This window comes from Rhinatrema bivittatum, chromosome 1, assembly GCF_901001135.1.
Source record: "Rhinatrema bivittatum chromosome 1, aRhiBiv1.1, whole genome shotgun sequence".
Classification (NCBI taxonomy): Eukaryota; Metazoa; Chordata; class Amphibia; order Gymnophiona; family Rhinatrematidae; genus Rhinatrema; species Rhinatrema bivittatum.
Window position 1 is genome coordinate 506,376,727 of NC_042615.1, and position 22,476 is coordinate 506,399,202.

Here is a 22,476-nt window from a genome sequence, read left to right on the forward strand (position 1 = left end):
TTCCGAAACCCCCTACCTAATCTGCCTCCCTTTTAACCCTACTAACCCCGACCCCTAAAACCCCGCTACCTACCCTAAATTTTTTTATTTTACTACTTACCCACAGTCCATAGCAGCAGCAATTTATGCGGTTGTTGGATCCCGGTGCGTGGCTCTAATTTAATGGCGCGCTGTCCCGGCCTGCCCAGACCCTGCCCCCGACCCACCCTTTTTGCAAAATGTTTTCCTATGCACGTACCGGGAAATATGCGCGTGGCTGCGGGCCTCTTTAAATCTGCACACCCCGCGAACGTCCCAATCATGCGCGTATCTCCCAGATTTGCTCTGGTTGAGCTTTTAAAATTCGCCCTTAGGAATCTATTTAGAGTCAGACAGTTGAAGTTAGATGTGCAAAAATAAAAAACCAAGCAGACAAAAGGAGTGGCCATGCAAGTTTCCACATCACATTTTGGAATCTTGATTGAGCACCCCATGTGAATTTTAGGCATCTAAAGAAAATTGGACATCTGCCCTATGTTTTGTTTTGGTTTTTTTTTAATAAAAATGCAAAATTTTAATTAAGAAAAACACAATAACTACAGCCAACTCATCATATACAATAAACCCAATGCACTACGAGTCAGACAGAGAAACATAGGATGAACATTTTAGAAAGACATCAGTAAAATGAATCCCTTCATCCTCCCCATCCCCCACACACCCTAAATTCCAAATTAATGTACATCACTACAATAGTAATTGTCATAGTCTTTTTATAAGTGTGTTTCAAATTTGTTTTAAAATTTGTGTATTTTATTAATTATGCATGTTTTTATGTATATTGCTTATGGCCTTAGTACAATCGATTAATCCATTTTAATAACTACAAATACTATTACGGGAATTAATATCAGCAATACTCAAGATGCAGAGGGACTGATGGTTTTTAACCAATATACCATAAGAGTTCCAGACTTTATCAGATCGCTGCAAGGTATCATTTTTTGTGGGCTGTAAATTTCTCCAAATAATAAATTCTTTCCAGACAAGGACTGACCAAACTTATAGAAGGAACGGCAATCTACTCCACCGAAAGGTTATTTCACAGGGAGCCACTATAAATGTTTGCAGGATCAAAGTTTGGACAGAAATTGCCGCATTAGGCACAAGGAAACCCAATAAGAAAAATGTAAGATCTTTTTGACTGGTTACAGCAGTGATTTCTGTGCCTTTTCCCAAAATTTGAAAACCTCCAGGCACCCCTCTAAATATGAAAGAAGGTCCCTATATCTCCACACCCACGCCAACATCTATCGTCTGTGGTCGGGTATATTTTATGAAGGCCTTCGGGGGTAAGGTGTGAGTAAACATTCTCTATCAAAAGGGATGAAATAGAACATTTGCTCACAATTAGAAAACAATGGTCCCAAGATGTCTCATCTGTCATCTTCTCCAAGATCTTTTTCCCAGGCAAGAATATGATTTCATTTAATTCTTAGCTCTTCATTCAGCATAGAATACATTTTTGAAATAGATCCCTTAATACTGTCAGCCTTATCACAAAAGCTCTCAAACATAGTCTTTATGTTTTAATAGCTCGGACTTGACTCCCTTTTGATGGGTAAAATATTTGTCCTATGTTTCTGTGTGCACAAATATAAGTTGTCTAAAATCCCACTTAGATGCACAACTGCTTGTCTTTGAAACTTTACTCCCGTGGTGTAGCGTTCTAGTATCTGTATCTGCCCTAGAGAAAGCTGGAATCTTTGTAGGTTGTGCTATTTTATTAGATCAACAAAAAGGATAATGCAGTGAGTGAGTTTTTCAAGACCACAAAATTTTCTACCTTCAATTTGTAATTTATGCTGTGGCAAATGTGCTGCTGTTACAAAGTCTGCTCGTTGCTTATCACCTGCTACGCACATCCTGTCTTTTTGTCTCTTGTCTCACTGTGCAGCTAGAGCCTGGGAAAGAATATGCCTACCTACCCCCAACTCAGCCCCCGATCTTACCACCTTACCAGGAAGCTTGCTTCTTAAAGAAGAACAATCTACTGGCCAAGGAAAGAGGGCCTGCTCCTTTGCAAGAAGCCAGTTTCTCTGCCCCCGTGCCATCAGCCTGTCAGGAGCAAGGAAAGGTGGCGGGTGACCCAGCCTCTCACTGTGATGTCACTGAATCGCCCCAAACCGAGATGGAAGAGACCAGCCCCCTCGTTCCACCACCCAATCAGGAACAAGAGGGGGTGTCACGTGATGCGGCCGGTCTTGGTATCATCCCTGAATTGCCTCACGCCGTGGTAGAGGAGGCAGTAGGCAAACTGTCCATTTTGGAATAGAACTGATTTTTAACCCCCTGGACCTTTTTAATTTAATTTTTGTTTTTTTACCTGTGGATAAAGTACTGTGGTTGCTGTTAGTCCTCTTGAATACATATAAGTAAAAGTCAACAGATTGCTTGCTGACCTTTTATTTCTATTTTTACCTTTGAATTTGATCATGGATCAAAAGGCTCCGCTTTCTATTTTAGATTCTCAAAATATAAACAGAGATGGGTAATTTTCAAATATCTGCTGAGCAGCAAAGTGAACTGGTTAATTTTAACAAGTTAACTTTGTCCAGATATTCATCCTCATGCCAGTTGGCTAAAGTTGTGGCTTAACATCTGCTTAAATCTAACCACACAAATCGTGCAGCTGGATTTAAGGCCGCAATTTGTGAGGTCACACTTAGGGGAACAAATTTACCTGCTTCGCAATGAATATTGTGCTAACTGGCTAAATGTGAAAACCATGCCCCAGGCTCTCCTTGATCCGGCCCCTTTTTTAACCAGTTAGATTTATAGCTATAAAAGCCGATTTTAAATGCATAAATCATTTGATTGTTGATCCCAAATTCTTTTATTGCATTCCTTGTACATAATAACATAGTATAAATCAGTAGAGAAGAACTGACTGCTCTGCCTACACTACTATTGCTAAGAACATTTGCCAAGTGTCAGCCGTCCAAACTGGACAGCCTGCACTTCTCCGACTGTGGCCATTGATTGCCCTGCCTCACCCTTTCCCCACCCAGCTGACAGCCATCCAGGCGTGACCACTTAAGGGATATCATCACGCCCTTCTGCCTCAGTTCTTAGCTGAGAATTGGAGCCAAGTTCTCGTGCAGCCCATGTCAACACCCACCTCCACCAGATATACAGGTCGATCCAGTAAAGTGTGCTCCGTCGGAGCGCACTGTCACCCTGCTCTGGACGCGTGTTTTCCCTTACCCCTTATTCAGTAAGGGGAGGAAAACACGCGGCCCACCCGCGGCACCTAATAGCGCCCTCAACATGCAAATGCATGTTGATGGCCCTATTAGGTATTCCCGAGCGATCCAGTAAGTAAAATGTGCAGCCAAGCCGCACATTTTACTCTAAGAAATTAGCGCCGCCCAAAGGTCGGCGCTAATTTCTTCCGGCGCCAGGGAAGTGCACAGAAAAGCAGTAAAAACTGCTTTTCTGTGCACCCTCCGACTTAATATCATAGCGATATTAAGTCGGAGGTCCCCAAAAGTATAAAAAAGTAAAAAAAAAAAAAAAAAAAAATTTTGAATTCGGCCCGCGGCTGTCGGGCCGAAAACTGGACGCTCAATTTTGCCGGCGTCCGGTTTCCGAGCCCGTGGCTGTCAGCGGGCTCGAGAACCAACGCCGGCAAAATTGAGCGTCGGCTGTCAAACCCGCTGACAGCCGCCGCTCCAGGCCAAAAGGAGGCGCTAGGGACGCGCTAGTGTCCCTAGCGCCTCCTTTTCCTCGTTTGCACCGCGTCGCCTAATTTAAATACTGGATCGCGCGCACCGGTGCGCGCGCCGGGAGAGCGGGCGTTAGTCCGCTCTCCCACGGACTTTACTGGATCGGGCTGATAGCTGGGAATGGATCAAAGCCTTTCTGCTGCCTTCATGTTAGTTGACCTTGCCTGCTTATTGCATCCAAGCTTTTTCTGCTGCTTTATTAGGTTGACTTAAGCTCATCTAAGTTGATTACCCCTAAATCCTATTTCTATTAGGCAGTTGCTGTTTTTGTTTCTCTAGTTGATACCTGACTAATGAATTTTTGCATCCCAGATGCACGCCTTTCCACTTATTGCACAAAAGCACAGATTCAAAACCCTTGACCCTTGCTTTCCAAGGTTCCTTTTGGTTCTTTTCTACCTCTTCAGCTGTGTCTACCCTGGTGCAGATTTTTTTTTCATTTACAAATAAGCGTATTTTTTCCCTCAGGTTCCTCTCCAGTGGCATTAATAAAGACAATGAAAAGAACTGGTCCTACCACTGAGCCCAGGGAACCTCACTAACTACTTTGCCTTCCCCATCCTAGGGAGAAGCAGTAGATTTCCTGAGGTCCACCTTAATAATGGTTTATGGACTTTTCTTCCAAGAATGTGTCTAAACCTTTTTTAAACCCAGCTACACACATCCTCTGGCAATTAGTTCCAGAGTTTAATTATGCAGTGAGTAAAAAAAATATTTTCATCTATTTTTTTTTAATGAAATTATCTAGTAACTTCATTGCATGTCCTCCCCTAGTATTTGTACCTTTTAGCAAACAACTAATTTGTGTTTACCTGTTCCACTCCACTCATTATTTTATAGACCTCTGCCCTATCATATTTTTTTTTACTCAACGCATAATTAAACTCTGGAATTCATTGCCGGAGGATGTCATAAGAGCTATGGGGTAGATTTTAAAAGGTTGCGCGCGGGCATACATGTGCGTGCGCTACCCGGCGCGCGCACATGTACGCCCGATTTTATAACATGTGCGCGCAGGGGGTTCACAATAATGCGCCGAGCCGCGCTGCCTTCCCCCGTTCCCTATCCCCCCACCCCACCTTCCCTTCCCCTACCTCCCCCGCCCTTTCCCCCCTACCTTTTTCTTTTTTTCTTTCATGTTTCCAAACTTACTTCAGCCCTTACTTCAGCTCCAAACTTACTTCAGCCCTGGGGCTGATCCCAAGCACAGCGGAAAATGCCACTGTGCCCGGAGCCTCTGGCCCCGCCCCCGGACCACCCCGCCCCTTTTTTGCAAGCCCCGGGGCTTTACGCCCAGCGCGCGTAACCCGATTTACGTGCATAGATCTTTGAAAATCCAGCCCTTAGTGTAGTTGGGTTAAAAAGAGGTTTGGACAAGTTTCTGGAAGAAAAGTCTGTAAACCATTATTAAGTTGGACTTGGGAAAATCTATCGACCTTTTGGGATCTTGTATCTTTTCTAATTCTGCTATATCTTTTTTAGGATGCGGTGACCAGAATTGCATCATGGAGCGATATAGAAGCATTATGATATTCTCTATTCCTTTCCTAATAATTCCTAGCATTCTATTTGCTTTCTTTACCACCGTCATACACTGAGCAAAGGATTTCAACATGTTATCCATGATAATGCCTAGATCCTTTCCTTGTGGAACCTTGCATTGTGTAGCTATAATTTGTTGCTCTTCCCTATGTGCATCACTTTGCACTTGTCCACATTAGATATCATCTTCTATTGGTATGCCCAGTCTCCCAGTCTCACAAGGTCCTCTTGCAATTTCTCATAATCCTCTTGTGATTTAACAACTTTGAATAAACTCGTTCCCATCTCTAGATCATTTATAAATATGTTAAAAAGCAGTGGTATCAATACAGATCCCTGGGGCACTCCACTATTCACCTTTTTCCATTGAGAAAATTGACCATTTAAACCTATTCTCTGTTTTCTATCTTTTAACCAGTTCTCAATCCACATCAGAACACAATAGAACATTGCCACCTATCCTATGACTTTTTAATTTCCTCGAGAATCTCTAATGAGGCATTTTGTCAAATACTTTCTGAAAATCCAGATACGCTATATCAACTGGCTCACCTTTATCCAGAGGTATAGTCATGCCTTCATAAAAATGTAGTAGATTGGTGAGGCAAGATTTCCCTTGACTAAACCCATGTTAGCTTTGTCCCATTAAATTATGACTAGCTATATGTTCAGTAATTTTGTTCTTTGTAATAGTTTCAACCATTTTTCCCAGCACTGATGTCAGGCTCACCAGTCTGTAATTTCCTAAATCACCCCGGAACCCTTTTTAAAAACTGGTGTTACATTGGTCACCCTCCAATCTTCAGGTACTGTAGCTGATTTTAATGATAATTACAGATTATGAATAGTAGGTTTGTAATTTCATTTTTTAATTCTTTCAGCACTCTGGGATGTATACCATCTAATTTAGGTGATTTGCTACTTTAAATCTATTTGCCCTATTATATCTTCCAGGTTCACTGAGATTTGTTTTAATTCCTTTAAATACCATTTCTGGCATGGAAATCTGCCTTACATCTTCCACAGTAAAGACCAAACCAAACAATTAATTTAATCTCTCTGCTATAGCCTTTTTCTTCCTTAATGCCCCTTTTACCCCTTGATCATCTAATGGTCTAATTGACTCTCTCCCAGGCTTTTTGCTTTGAATGTACCTAATTGTCATAATTTTCTCTGCTTATCTCAACACCAACCACTTTATTGGTTCACCTGTAAATGATTTCATTTTGGCAAGCTAACACAGTATTCTGCTCTGTTTCATTTATTACGGGCCGATACAGTAAAAAGCGCGGGAGAGCAGGCGAACGCACAGGCCACTCTCCTGTGCGTGCGATACAGTAAATACATTTATTTAAATTAGGGCCGGCGGTAAAGAGAGGCGCTAGGGACACTACCGCGTCCCTAGCGCCTCTTTTCGGACAAGAGCAGCGGCTGTCAGCGGGTTTGACAGCCGACGCTCAATTTTGCCAGCATCTGTTCTCGAGCCCACTGACAGCCACGGGTTCGGAAACCGGACCCCGGCAAAATTGAGCATCCGGTTTTCAACCCGCGGGCCCATTTCAAAAAAATTTTTTTTTTTAACTTTTTTTTTTTTTACTTTCAGGACCTCTGACTTAATATCGCCATGATATTAAGTCAGAGGTCCCAGTGCCGGCAGAAATTAGCGCCTACCTTTGGGTAGGCGCTAATTTCTGAAAGCAAAATGTGCGGCTTGGCTGCACATTTTGCTTTCAGAATCGCGTGGGAATATCTAATAGGGCCATCAACATGCATTTGCATGTTGCGGGTGCTATTAGGTTCGGGGGGGGGGGGGGGGGGTTGGATGCGCGCTTTGGACGCACTATTACCCCTTACTGAATAAGGGGTAAAGCTAGCCGGAGCGCACTGTACTGTATCGGCCTTTAAGTTAGGCATTTGTCTATCACTATCATTCAAAGAATATTGAGATCAAAACGTGTTGAATATTTTCTGTATTGTAGTTTCTCCGAGGATAAGCAGGATGATAGTCCTCACACATGGGTGACATCATCAGATGGAGCCCAGATGCGGAAAACTTATGTCAAAGTTTCTAGAACTTTGACTAGGCATACTGAGCATGCCCAGCATGCCCTATACCACGCATCCACGTGGGGTCCCTCTCCAGTCTCTCCTTTTCCATGGAGCTGTAAGCTTCACAGTGTGAGTGAGTTCACTTTTGGCTGTTTTTGGCCCTGTGGAAAACTTTCCCTTTTTCTCGCGTTTTTTTGCAGTTTTTTCCGAGCTATTCCATCACTGGGTTCCTCTCGGTGCCATTCCCGTAGTACTCCTAGTCAAGGCTTTTGGCGATTCAGGTGTTTGCTTTCACGGTTGATTCCCTGTGGTGGCAGTACATCAATGCCCGCCGGCCATAGACACTCTGCCCCGCTGCCATCGTTTTCGCTTTGTGCCTTTTTTGTTTCATCCATCAAGGCCTCCAGTGCCCAAGGACCATATCCATCACAAATCCAATTAAGATATGTATCCTCTGCCTGGGGTCTGGGGTTGCCTCTTATGCACGGGGATGCACTGGCTTATGCCACGATGCCCCTGAAGCGACCCCGTGACGAGAAGTGCCAATCCTCCAGGTCCACGATGGTCTACACCAGTCCTGATGCCAGTCACCAATCCACCTCGAGGGTGCGAAGAAGATCTAGCCACCCTAACTTTCTTCCAGTCTGTGTTGGCATCAGCAAGGGTCGAGGAGGAGCTGGAGTGCCGAGTCCAGCTGGTGGTAGATCGGATGCTGTGGCACTGACGGCACCTGACCCATACTTCTGGAGAAGCTCAACGTGCTCATCGGTGCATTACAACCCAGCTGGCATCAGTTCCTGGGATAACATCAGTGCCTGGTAGAGCACCGTGGCTTACCCCTAGCGAAACGGTATTGCCGGTTCTGAGGAGGAAACTCCACCAAGGCCAGCAGAGATGCCGAGGACTGCCACCCCTGTCCAGTTTTACCGGTGCCTGCACCTCTGGACAAAGGCCGAGTATCTAGGTGGATCCCATCCCCTGTTGCTTACAGCGAGGATGAGGAACCCTATGACCCTTGGGGGGGGGATGATGCTTCAGAGTCCTCCTCCAAGAGCTCCAACAGTCTCCTCTAGAGAAGCGAAGGAAGTCTCCGCCTGAAGACTTGATCTTCACAGGATTTGTGAGGTTGATGGCAAAAGCCATCCCATTTTAATTATTAACAGAGGAGAATGCCAGGCACAAAATGCTAGAGATCCTCCAGTTCGTGGAGCCTAAGGAAATTGTGGCACTACCAGTGCACGAGATCCTTAAGTAGCTGCTGCTGAGGATATGGGAACATCCCCTCACAGTGTCTCCTGTTAATAAGAAGACAGATGGGGTCTAAGTCTAGAAGGCTGCCGGATTCAATAAGCGTCAGCTGCCCACCAGTCGGTGGTGGTCAAATTCGCCCTCAAGAGGACCAAGTGCTCTCAGACTCGTTCCTCGGCGCCCTCGGGGAAGGACCATAGAGCGATGGTCGCTCTTGGGAGGAAGGTGTTTCAAGGCACCATGCTCATTGCCTGCATCTCTGCCTTTCAGCTCTACATGAGCCAGTACTCGCGGGACATCTGGAAATAGGTGCAGGAGGAGGCCAAGCAGCTACCTCAACAGCAGCAGGATACCTTCATGTCGCTGATGTATAAGGGCCTGGAGTGCGGAAAACACAAGGTCTGCATGACTACAAAGTTTTTGAAATGGCATTGAGAGTCTCTGCAACAGGAATCAACACCCACAGAATGGCATGGCTATGGGCCTCAGATCTCTGACGACAGATACAGGAACAAATCACTGACATTCTGTGTGCTGGGGAGAATCTTTTTGGAGGTAGGATGAGGGATGCCGTGGCCCAACTTTGGGACCACCATTAAACTCTCCAGCAATTCTCCCCCAGCATTCCGGATTCATCGTCCTCTTCTAGGAGGCTAATGAGACGGGGGCCAAGGAAGTCTTTCTTTCACCAAAGGAAGTACTATCCTCTGCCTCCTCACTCCTGTCAATGCCATCAGGGCTCCCGTGACCGCCCCAGCTGGCACCTCATTCATCTCTAGGGACGGGGTTTTGACTAGGTCATAGGCGGCGCATAGGCCAGTTGCCCATACCCAGGACATTGGACCCTCCAGTCGGGGGCAGGCTGTAGTTCTTTGTAAACCAGTGGCCCAATAAAACCTTGGACCAGTGGGCTCTTTCATCATCCTTCAAGAGTACCAATTGAATCTGTTGGGTGTCCTGCCAAATTGCCCTCTGTTCCCTTTTAGGGGGCCGGTAGTGCATCAGGAGGTAATACTAGTGGAGCTGTCCTCCCTCTTAGCCAGGGTGGTTGAGCCCGTATTGCCAGGGCAAAAAGAGCAGGGATTCTATTCCAGGTACTTCCTGATTCCAAAGAGAACAGGAGGACTCCATCCCATCTAGACATAAGGGCCTTGAACCAGTTTCTAAAAAAAAGAAAAGTTCAAGATGGTTTCCCTGGGCACCTTGATCCCCCTTTTACAAAACGGGGACTGACTATGCTTCCTTGATCTAAAAGACTCATACACTCATATCGAGATCTTCCCTAGTCACAGGAAAGTATCTCTGATTCGTGGTGGGAAAACAGCACTTCCAGTAACGGGTATTGCCATTTGGGCTAGCATCAGCCCCATTAGTCTTCACAAAATGCCTGGCCATGGTGGCGGCACACATCCGCAGACTGGTAGTGCAAACTGGATGATTGACTGGTCAAGAGCACATCTCATGTAGGGGTCACCAGGTCCATGCGCTTGACCATCCAGGTGTTGGAGTCACTAGGGTTCGTTCTCAACTACCCAAAGTCCCATCTCAGCCCATCACTTCAGTTGGACTTCTAGAATCCCTGCTAGACACAGCTTAAGCTAAAGCCTTCCTGCTAGTCAAAGGGCCATCCTCTTGATGACTATCGCGGCAGAGATTCAGCAGGGGTCAGCCTGGCAAATGTTGAGGCTGTTGGGCCATATGGCCGCAACCATCCATGTCACTCCCTTGGCATGTCTATGCATGCACAAAGCCCAGTGGACACTAAGGTTGCAGTGGCACCAGGCTACTCAGAGCCTCCAGGATTGCATCTGTTTCTTCCCTTCTATCCGGGCTTCATTGTCCTGGTGGCAGGTACTTTCAAATCTGGAACGGGGATTTGTTTTCAAAGTCCCCCTATCCAAATTGTCCTAACCATGGATGCATCCACCCTGGGGTTGGGAGCTCCTGAAGCTTCGGCAATTAGGCAGATGCTATGGGCTTTCAGAGATCGGCTGTCCAACAAAATTGTACTGATCCAAACTGACAACCAGGTGACCATGTGGTATGTCAACAAGCAGTGAGGCATGGGATCATACTTCCTGTGTCAGGAAGCCATCCAGATCTGGTCATGGGCCCTGTCCCTCGGAATGGTGCTAAGGGCGATATACCTGGCCGGAATGGAGAACATGGTAGCGGACAGGCTGAGTCGAGCCTTCAGCCCCATGAGTGATCCCTGGACTCGGGGTAGCAAATTATATATTGCTTCTCTGGGGGAGCCCGGATGTAGATCTGTTCGCGTCTCCCTGCAACAGGAAGGTGCCTCAGTTTTGCTCCTTGTACAGGTCAGAGAGCAAACCAGCCTCGGCCGCCCTTGCCCGTCATTGGGGCAAGGGTCTCCTGTATCCATATCCTCTGATTCCCTTAATGGTGAAGATTCTTAAAGCTTCGTGAGGACAGGGGGACTATGATCTTCATAGCCCCTCATTGTCTGAGACAGGTCTGGTTTCCACTCCTACAGGAGTTGTCCATCTAGAGACCGATCAGTCTGGGGACTTCCCCAGATCTCATCACGCAAGATCAAGGCAGTCTTCGGCATCCCAGCCTCCAGACCCTGGCACTCACAGCCTGGATTTTGAGAGGTTAATCCTGCAGTCGCTTGATCTTTCAGAGGATGTGTCTCAGGTCCTGGTGGCTTCTAGAAAGCCTTCACTAGAAAGTCCTATGGACTGAAGTAGAGGAGATTTTCTGTGTGGTGTGAGCAGAAGGCCCTAGATCCGTTCTCCTGCCCCACATAAAGGCTGCTTGATTACCTTCTACGCCTATTGGAAGCTAGCTTAAAGACCACCTCCGTTAGAGTTCATCTCAGTGCAATTGCGCATACCACCAAGGTACAGATGGTATGCCCATCTCTGTATAGTCTATAATTGTATGTTTGATGTGGGGCCTGCTTCAATTGAAGCCTCTCCTAAGGCCTTCAGCTGTGTCTTGAGACTTCAACGTGGTGTTAGCTCAGCTAATGAAAGCTCCTTTTGAACCACTGCGCATCTGTGACCTAGAAGGTCATATTTTTAGTGGCAATCACCTCAACGTGCAGGGTCAGCGAGCTCCAGTGATTTATCCACCTTACATTTAAGTTTTTATCATGACAGGGTGGTCTTGTATATGCACCCTCATTTTTTGCTAAGGTAGTAATGGACTTCCATCTTAACCAGTCCTTCATCCTGCCAACATTTTTTCCCAGGCCCCATTTGCACCAAAGTGAATGAACACTGCACAGTTTGGACTGCAAGCGAACCTTAACCTTCTGTCTGGCATGGACAGAAGCCCATAGACAGTCCATTCAACTTTTTATTTCTTTTGATAAGAATAGAGTTGTACCCATTGGTCGCAGGCGGCTGCAACCTTTGCTGCTCACCTCCTTTTTCTATGCAGCTCCGAGTCTGGGGAGAATGGCGGCCTCCGCTTCCACACACCGACTCTCATGGCATGCCTGGGATGGCGTGGGCTTCCTGGAAGCCATCTTACATCCGGGATTACCTAAGGCTCACGTGCCTGCCCCCTTAAATGCATCATGGCGGGAACCTCGGGGGCGTCCCCATTGCATGATGTCATCTGTTTACCATACTTAAGCTCACCTGACTTCTTGCTATACGAGTTTGCAAGGATTCCTGTCCTGCTATTTCCGCCTCCGTGGGACTTCGCCTCGCTGTCCTTTCTGGGTGACCTAGGTACCCACTCCTCGGGGGCCTTGCCGCACTCAGGACTATCCACTCCTCGGAGAGCCATACTACCTGCCTCACTTCGTTACCAGTGAGTTCCTGCATCGTTCTCAGATGACCTTGCTGTTCCTGTTCCGGGCTTCCTCTGTGCCTGATCTTCCATCTACTTCCACAGTACCGGTGTGAGTATATAACCTGCTCTTCTACCTTTGTGGCACAGATTCTCGGGTTACCCCGCTTGCGGGCCACTACTGGATCCCTCCTGTCTTATGCAACTGTTCCATCAGCTTCCGGCCTACCCCGCAGTGCGGACCACTACCGGAGTTGCCAGCACAAGCTACGCCTAGAGAAGGTATTCATCGGACTACTCTGCACTGCAGATTACTATCGGACTGATCAGCTTGCAGGTCATACTCTCTGGACTAACTCTATTGATCCGCTCCTCAGATCACCATTGTCTGTATAATAAAGTTGTTTCCTCTGTTGTCCATCACTGCTGAGACCTTGCCTGTTGTGGTGAGTGCCCACAGGGCTCCTCCCTGTGAACGGAGTCTTCACTCGCCACGACCCAAGGCCCACTATTAGTTCAAGACACACAGAACGTAACAAATAGGTTGGGCATTTCCATTGCCAAACAGACGCTATCCATTTGGCTAGCAGATTGCATCTCCTGTTATGCCCAGGCGGGACTGCATTTTTGGAGTCATGTCAATGCTCATTCTGTCAGAGCCATGGCAGTGTCAGTGGCCCACTTGTGAGCAATTCCCTTGGAGGAGTTCTGCAGGACTGCAAAGTGGAGTTCTCGCTACACATTCATATCTCATTATTGTCTGTAAAGGAATGGCCAACGTGACAGTAGATTCGGCCAGTCTGTCCTTTGGAACCTGTTTGAGGTGTAGAACCCAACTCTTCCCACCCCAGAGCCCGTTATTTGGATTCAGGCTGTCTTCCCCTCTGTTACCAACAGTACTGGTGTTGTGCCCATTGGCACCTTGTTGGGTGTCTATTGGACCCCTTTTATGTTGGGGAGTAGCCTATAGCTTGGAATTCACCCATGTGTGAGGACTACCATCCTGCTTGTGCTCAGAAAAAGCAGAGCTGCTTACCTGTAACAGGTGTTCTCCGAGGACAGCAGGATATTAGTCATCACAAAACCCACCCGCCACCCTGCGGAATTGGGTTTCTCTTAATTTTTATTTTTATTATAATTTTATGTTACAAGACTGGAGAGGATCCCCGCGTGGATGCGTGGTATAGGGCATGCTGGGCGTGCTCAGTGTGCCTAGTGAAAGATATAGAAACTTTGACATAAGTTTTCCGCATCAGGGATCCATCTGATGATGTCATCCATGTGTGAGGACTATATCCTGCTGACCTCAGAGAACACCTGTTACAGATAAGCAACTCTGCTTTATTCATGACATTACCATTAGATGTCCCACTGCTTCCTGCAAAAACTGCATGGATTTTCCTTTGGGTTTTGCAGTACACAAGTCCCATGTGTAACAGATGGAGGAGAGAGTATCCTTTTTTTTTTTTTTTTTTTGTGAAATTTTGCTGACTTGAAAGGTAAGCACATCCAAGATAGTCCATGTAACAGAAAATTGTATTGGGTCTAAACTGGTACAGACAGGCACTGTACAGCAAGTCTTACTCTAGCATGGCTGTCTGTAACCAGCACCTCTTATATATATCATAAGTCCTTGGAGTTTAGAACCACCTGCGCCTCAGCTGGAGTCAATTGGGACTGACTATGCTCATATCTAAACTACTGTGGCTTCATTAGTGCTGATATAATTGATTTGAGCGTGAACTTGAATGCTGTTTGCTGCGGAAGTTGGTTGAGACTCAGCAAAATTCATTGTGTTGCTGACAGTCTGAGTTTCATCCAATGGTTTCATCTCAGGGTGCTTCCTTGCAGGGAAAAAGAAATTTGGCTTCAGCCCTGTCGTGGTTTGGAATTCTCTGGATATGTATTTGGTGTCTTTGTCAGTGGGAGGGGCACCTCTGCCCCCATAGACACCCATCTCTATTTTCTGTGCCATTTCAAAGTCAAATGTATCCAGAGGGGTGTGCTCGATGTGGCACAGACTGTCTTCACTGTCACTGAGATAGCCTGGGTTAACCCCCAGAGATAAATCGTCAGTGTCTGAGAGACCAGAACTGTGTAAGTACGCCGAGTCTGTCTGGGATGATTTATGGGTCTTTGGTTGCCTGACCCTACTGTCCAAGTGTCCACCCTCAATGCAGGGCTCTGCTTTACGAAAGCAGAATCGGGCAAAAATGCCAATGAAGAACATCTCTACAGTCAAGGAATAGTAAAAGATGACTGGAAAAGAGAGAGAAGACCAGTTAACCCAAACCATAAATTCACTGCTCCTCTACACTCAGGCAAGGCCAGTTCACACAAGTGGGTTATGCACCTCGACCAGGAGATGGAGAGGGAGTAAAACTGACTCGTTGACGTCATGGACATATAGCCCTGTCCCGACATCAACCCACCAGTATTCTCTATCTCCAGTGGATGGTAGATATGTATCTCCCTACTGGGGATTGCTTGTAGTAAAAAAAATTTAAAAAAAAAAAGGAAAAAAGAGTGCTCCTGTGGTGTCACCTCAGGAGCACTGCTTGAGCTCCTGAGGTGACACCACATTTGGTCCCTCCCTCAGTTGAGCATTTTAAGTCTGGGAGCCGGGCAAATGTAGACTTAAAAAAAAAAAAAAAAAAAAGCAGTTTGTGGACAAGAGAGTGCTTGGCGGTGAAGGCTTGTGCCCTCTCCTCCCATAGTTGGTGTACGCTCTCAGCCAGGGAAAGCTGAGCTCAGGTAAAAAAAAAAAAAAGAGTAGGAAAGTTTCAATTCCCCTCTTTTTCCTTACTGGGACTTCTTCTCTTGGCGTTTGTGGCTCTCATCTTTACTCCCTTTCTCTCTCACTTCTCTGGAGAGTTAGTGTAGAGCAGAGGTGGCTGAACCTTTGCTCTACACTGTGGCCTACCACAGTGTAGAGAGTTGCATGGAGACCATAAAAGAATCTGGATTGTACGCACACAAGTACTCCATACGCAAATAAGCGCACAAATACAGGCCATGGCCTTACGTGCACAAGTATAAACGCATGCGCACACTTATGTCAGAACACCGCCAGGCAGAGAGACTGTGCGCACAAGCCTGCACGCAGGAAAATCACCACTGTGGCCTACCACCCAGCTGACAGGGCTGAACCTGAGGAGTGGGGCACTCAGACAGAGTGCCCCACTCCTCAGGTTCAGCCACCCCTCAGGTTCAGCCACTCCTCAGGTTCAGCCACTCAGACAGAGTGCCCCACTCCTCAGGTTCAGCCCTGTCAGCTGGGTGGTAGGCCACAGTGGTGATTTTCCTGCGTGCAGGCTTGTGCGCACAGTCTCTCTGCCTGGCGGTGTTCTGACATAAGTGTGCGCATGCGTTTATACTTGTGCACGTAAGGCCATGGCCTGTATTTGTGCGCTTATTTGCGTATGGAGTACTTGTGTGCGTACAATCCAGATTCTTTTATGGTCTCCATGCAACTCTCTACAGAAGAGAGTGGCAGTGGAGATTACATTAAGGAAGCTGTTGGATTTGGAAGCCGTGATTCCTGTTCCCACATCACAGGGACACTATTCCATTTATTTTGTCATTCCTAAGAAAGAGGGTTCTTTTCAGCTCTTCCTGGATCTCAAAATATGAATCAGCATTTGCGTGTGACTCATTTCCGAATGGAAACTCTATGTTCCGTATTAATGGCGGTGCAAATGGGAATTTCTCATGTCTCTCGACCTGACAGAGGCATATCTCCAAATTCCCATTTGCCAGGAACATCAACTTTGCCTTTCTGGGATGTCATTATCAATTTCAGGCTTTGCCGGGATCTTCTCCAAGGTCATGGTGATGATAGTTGTGGATTTCTGGAAGGAGGGCAATCTAGTCCATCCGTATCTGGACAACTGGTTGATTTGGGCTAAAAGTGCAGAAGAGAGACACTTGACTCCTCACAAGTTGATTGCCTGCTTCAGGAACTAGGCTGGGAGACAATCTTGGCCAAGAGCAGTTTATAACCAGCTCAAATGCTAGAGTATCCTCAGCATGTGATTTAATATGGAGCAGGCCAGAGTTGTTTCTGCCAGACGGTTGATTCAGAAGTTAATTTCTAAGGTTCAGGCTCTGAGGAGGTCAATTCGCCTGAAGGTGTCATCTTATCTGCAAGTTCTGGGGTTGATGGCAGACATGTTGGATGTTGTCCCCTGGGCACGATGCTCTCCCGATGGAATCTGCAGTCACAGGAGTACATGGTGAGACTCCACTTGCACTGGAAGTAAGGGTCAAGTTGAAGTGGTGGTTACAAGCCGATCATCTCAGGAAGGGAGTTTCCTTGGAGACACTAGAATGGTTGGTACTTACGACATATGAGAGCCTTCTGGGATGGGGAGCTCACTGTCAAGAGTTGATGATGCAAGGCCGCTGGTGTGCAGAGAAGTGGCAGTGAATCATCAGTCGGTTAGAGGTACTTGCAGTTTGTTGGCATACTTGCGGTTCGCCAAGCAACTAGAAGCTCAAGCACTGAGGATAATGTCGGATAATGCCATGACAATGGCCTATATCAATAATCAAGGTGGACCCACCAAGATCGTAACTGTCTCAACAACGTGAAGTACTCATCTAACACAAATAAGAGACTGAATGTTTTCCATAGCAGGCTCCAGTTTATGGAATTCTCTTCCAGAGATGTTATATCTAATAACAGACAGAAAGAGCTTCAAACCTGAACTGAAAACCTGGCTCTTCAAAAATGCATGCATACGATCTAACATAAAATATCTATATGAGAAAACTACAAGATTATAAGCTCTGTAAATATTAGAAGAATGAACAAGTATTGAGTGATGTAAAGTGTAGTATGACAACTCTATGAAGTATATGAAGACTATTGAATTAGAAATTATGTATCACAAATGACTTTCCTAGCCCTTTAGCTAACATGTTTTAGATATTGTATTACCCTCTAATAAGAATGTTGCTTTTGTAAACCGTTGTGATCTTCTTTTGGAATGATGGTATATAAAATGCATAAATAAATAAATAAACCAGAAGGCAACAAGTGTCGGTGGAGATAGATGCACTCATGGTATGGGCAAAACGACATCTCCAGGACAAATCCGCCTCCCACATTGCCGGGAAGGACAATGTTTGTCCCGCTTCCCCAAGAAGCAAGACATGGACCCAGGAGACAAAGCAGGGAGTTAGCAGACAAAGCTTTTCAACTCATAGTGGCATGCTGGGGTCACCCATATCTGGATTTGCTGACGACCTTCAGCGAATCAAAGGTACCATAGTTTTGTCAATTGCAGAAGGGATCCAAGGGCTCTAGGCCTCAATGCTCTCATTCACGTCTGGCCATGGAGTGGACTGTTGTATGCTTTCCTGCCTTGGCCCATGATAGGCAGGCTCATTCAAAAGATTGCGAGTCAGAGCGAAACTGTACTTCTGTTGGCTCTAGATTGACCCGGTGGCTGTGGTATGCAGATCTTCAGAGACTTCTGGTGGACAGTCCTCCCAGACTGCCACTCAGAAAGGATCTATTGCATCAGAGGCCCATTCTGCACGATGATTCGGGTTAGGTTTGTCATACGGTTTGGCCCTTGAGAGGGCTCAGTTGCTGAAGCATGGTTGTTCTTCTGCAGTGATTTCCACTTTGCTTCGGGCCAGGAAATTTTCTACATCTCTAGCTTATGTCAGAGTTTGGAGAGTGTTCATGAGTTGATGTGATGAGCAAGTTTCTCATCCTCTCAAAGTTGAAATTCCTGTGATACTGGAATTTTTACAGGAAGGCTTGCTTAAAGGCTTGGCCCTTAACACTCTAAAAGTACCAGAAGCAGCTCTCGAATCAATGGGGGAGCATTGTCTTCCAATCCAGATGTGTAGAAGGTTTTTGAAAGGCGTTAAGCATCTGCATCCTCCCTTATGACTATCTGTGTCTCTTTGGGGACCTCAATCTGGTCTTGAGTTTTTTGGTCAGTCCCACTTTTCAGCCACTATGTGATTTCTCTTTATGGCTGCTGTCTTTGAAAATAGTTTTTGTCGTAGCAATCTGTTCAGCATGATGGGTGTCTGAGCTACAAGCTCTTTCGTGCCATGAGTTGTTTCTATGAATGACCTTCCTTTTTGCCGAAAAATGGTTTCAGAGTTGCACTTGAATCAGACTATTTCCATGCCCACACTGGACAGGAATAGAGATGAGTGTTATCATCTGTTGCATGCCTTTGATGTCAGGTGGCTTCTGAATCGGTGCTTGAAGATTACTAAATCTTTCAGGAATTCTGATCATCTGTTTGTGCTCCATGGTGGAGGTAAACATGGTGAACCAGCGACGCAGGCAAATATCACCCATTGAGTAAAATAAGTCATCACAGTTGCCTATGTGGATACTGATGCCCCATTACCTAGACAGGTTAGGGCACTTTCCACTAGGGCTCAGGTAATATTGTGGGTGGAGCTTCAGTTGTTGTCTTCAGTTGAGATTTGCCGAACAGCGATATGGTCCTCTTTACACATTTTCTCCAAGCATAACTGCTTGGACGTGCAGGCCTAAGAGGAGGTGGCCTTCGCACATGCTGTGTTGACGGAACCGCAGGTAGCCTCCCGACCTGTTCAGGAGTAGTTTTTGGTCCATCCCACTTGTGTGGCTTGGCCGCCTGAGTGCAGAGACAGGAGAAATGACTACTTACCTGATAATTTCCTTTCCTTTAATGAAGGCAAACAAATCCACAACCCACCCTAGGCTGCCTACGTGCTTTTAGTTCGTCCCTTAGTTCAGACAATGAAGAGTGTTGTTTCTGTAACTTCATTTGCTGTAAGTGCCATAACAAGCCCCTACAGTTAGTGCTTATTAATTATTTTATCTGAGCTCAGTGTTCCCATTTGGTTGGAATCATGAGTGGTTGCCTGTTAATAGTCATGTTCAAGCATAATCAGTTTGTCCACAGTTTGGCTTTTCCAGAGAATACTGGCGGGCTGAGATCAGGGCAGGGCTATATGTCCGTGACATCAGCAAGTCAGTTTTACTCCATCTCCATCTGCTGGTAGAGGTTCATAACACACTTATATGAATTGGCCTGCCTTCCTTAAAAGAAAGGAAATTATCAGATAAGTAGTAATTTCTCCTTGCCAACTGTATGAGACAAAGTCTAAGTAATTATACACAAATACAATTTGGCTTTCACATTCAGAACATAATGATAATACAATGCAGGCTGTAGACTACACTCTTGTAAAGGCAGAGTAACTTACACTGGGACCAGGCTTACAGAGAAAACTGGAGTAACTTACTCTGAGATCTGGTTTGCACAGAGAAAGGTGGGATGCAGGGAATGGCTCCCACAGCTCCCATGGTTTCCAGTATGCCACTCTGCAAGCCACAGAGGACTAGCACAAGAATGATGCATATGAATTTGGAGCGCAGGCTGAACCCTTGGAGGGCATTCTTAGTTGCGTTGTAGAAGAGAAGGTAGCCGTAGAATGAGAGGAAGGTGGAGAGACCGATGAGGATGTTAATGTAGGAATTTGGGTTGGTGTAATCCACCTGTAAAGAAAATAATAGGTTAAGTCTTTTGTACATGAAATAGGGTTGCCAACTGACTTCATTTTTTCAGGACTGACTTCCCCTAGTTCTTACATGATGTTGTAGTTCTTGCCTTTCTTAGGGAAATCAGAAAACCTCCATGCATGAAAGAGGATGAAGTTGGGGCGGGGAGGGAAGAGGATAAAATCAGCATTGGGTCAACATGTTCCTAAAAGCAATGGCTAATTGGCAACCTTGCTGTAGAAAGAAGGGTCTGCACAGGATCCCTTCTAAACTCTGAACACAGATTAACATGGCTCAAAGTCTAATGGCAGAAAATTGGCCCTTCTGGCTTTTGTTCCACTGCATCTGTGGGACATACAGTTATAATTTTCATTGAAGAAAAAAAAAAAAGGACTACAAGTCCATAAATGCAGTAGGGTAAAACAGACTGGTTTAGATGATAATTCTAGAATAAATGGGGTTTTGCATCTCCACAGTCAAGGTTGGGCTTTATGTTCTAGTATGAGAGGGACTTACGTCTCCATAGTCGTACTTCTCATCTGTCCACAGGATAAGGCATAGGAAGAAGAGAATGGTTCTGACTGCTGAAAGTTGGAACACAGCAATGGTCATCCACCTCAGGCTCACTCTAGATCAAAAATAATCACAGCGGTGGTCAACCTCTGGCCTCAGTCTGACAGTGGTAATGCCAAGGGAGGAGGCAAAGCCTGTCTGGCCCTACCTGTTTACAGAGATGTTGGGGAGACAGCAGCAGCAGCAACAAGGGATCGGGTTGGGGGTCACCTTATCCCCTTCCAGCTCCTGCAGCATCCGGGTCTTACCCCCAAAGAAATCTGTGATTAGTGCCAGAAACTTCCACAGGGTGATGGAGTGGTATCTGTAGAGGGAACAGGGAGAAATGGCAAGGTGAATAGCCAACACTGAGTGCTATGGACCATATTTCTCTTTGGGATGACATGAAAAAGATCACCAGGATCAATGGAGACAACCTATGGCTCCTGCATGGAAGGGGTGAGGGGAACGTAAGATCCTGTGCTGGAAACTCACATGGAAGCCACAAAATTGCAGACAGTGGAGGACCGAGGGACGTACATGCCGATTATGGAGGTCACGCAGTAAACCTGTGGAGAGAAAGAGCATGCCTCAGTGTGTCTTACAGTGGGGAAAAACCCCCCCAAACCCTTCACCCTCTCCTTTTGGCCAATTTTGGTGTTGGCTACCAAGTTTATGCAGGGTATATTCAGCCATTTTTCCCTAATGAAACCTCTTAGTTTAACACACTAAAATTGATTTCACAATGCCTGGTTGAGATTGAAAAATGGATGTATCAGAATTGACTAACTATAAATATCAATAAAACAAGTTGTATTGCTGATGAGACAGAGAAATAGTGGCAGACTCTAGGTGGCACCTCAGGGTATAGGGCAGAGTCCGTTAAAACTTCTCTGTCTCCATCTGCTGGAGCGGAGGCAAAACCCAGGAATCTGGACTGATCCAGGTACGTACAGGGAACAAGCTGTATTGCTGAGTAGATTCCCTGCTACGGGGACTCCTCTAGAAATTCATTACAATGGCCATATGATTTCAATTGTTCACATACTCTGAAATCTTGACATCCTCTTTGAATCAAGTTTATCTTTCCATGCCCATGTTAAGTGTCATCGGGTCATCTTTTTATCAACTACTCCTTCTATGCAGATTGAAATCATTTCTGCTCCCCTTGGACTTTCATACCATTCTACAGACCCTTGGGTGATCTGGATTAGATTATTGCAATTCCGTTTACACTGGGCTCCCAGCAAGTACAATTAGAGCTCTACAAATTGTACAGAATACAACTGCTCGAATCCTTACTGATATTTGTCTCTGGGACCATATTACCCCCCATTCTACACTCATTACACTGGCTCCCTGTTGCCTGATGCATAAAGTTTAAGATCACCACCATTGTCCACAAGGCAATAAATAATGAGGCCTCATCAAGTATTAGTACTTATTGGCCTTCCCGTACCCTCCGCTCTAGCAGTCAAGGTCTTCTGGATGCTCAATCTCCCAAATTGGTCCACTTGATTGAAGCCTGTGAGAGAGCCTTCTCAGCTGCAGGTCATACACTTTTTGGAATTTCCTCCCTGCCCAGTTGTGTTCTATTGATTGTTACAAGTCATTTAAAAAAAAAACAAAAAAAAACTGAAAGCCAATGTTTTACGTAGCATTTGAATTGTTAGGATAGTTGATATTCAACTTAGTTCAGCTCTACTAAATGACCTCTTATGGTGACGTGAGGTTGGATTGATCATTGTAATTGTCTTTATTTTTATGTTTCTTTTAATTATGAATATGTTCTATGTAACTCGCTGCGACAGTCGAATGAGTGGGAAATTATTTTTTAATAGTAATAAGGCCAATATGCAGCTGCTATCCAGTAAAAAAACGTATCCAGCTAACTTGGCTGAAATATTCAGCGGCATGAACACACCACTGAATATGCTTGGCTCTCTTATAGTTAGCCATATAAGTTTATTCAGCTAACTATAGGACAACTAAATAGATGTCCTAGACTTATCCAGCTAACTAAGC

The 22,476-nt window shown here is 45.7% G+C and overlaps 1 protein-coding gene across 2 annotated transcripts in view; it reads left to right on the forward strand.

Annotated features, from left to right (window-relative positions):
- The window catches only part of FTSJ1 (FtsJ RNA 2'-O-methyltransferase 1), a 72,121-nt gene that overhangs the window by 47,597 nt on the left and 2,048 nt on the right, over positions 1–22,476 (forward strand). The window contains exon 11 of one of the 2 annotated variants that reach the window (XM_029610803.1): positions 1,937–2,425. The exons of the other annotated variant lie outside the window; for it this stretch is intronic. Within the exon in view, the coding sequence (XP_029466663.1) occupies positions 1,937–2,314 (378 nt within the window). The 3' untranslated portion in view covers positions 2,315–2,425. Of the gene's footprint in view, positions 1–1,936; positions 2,426–22,476 lie in introns of those variants that run through there. 2 annotated transcript variants of the gene reach the window in all.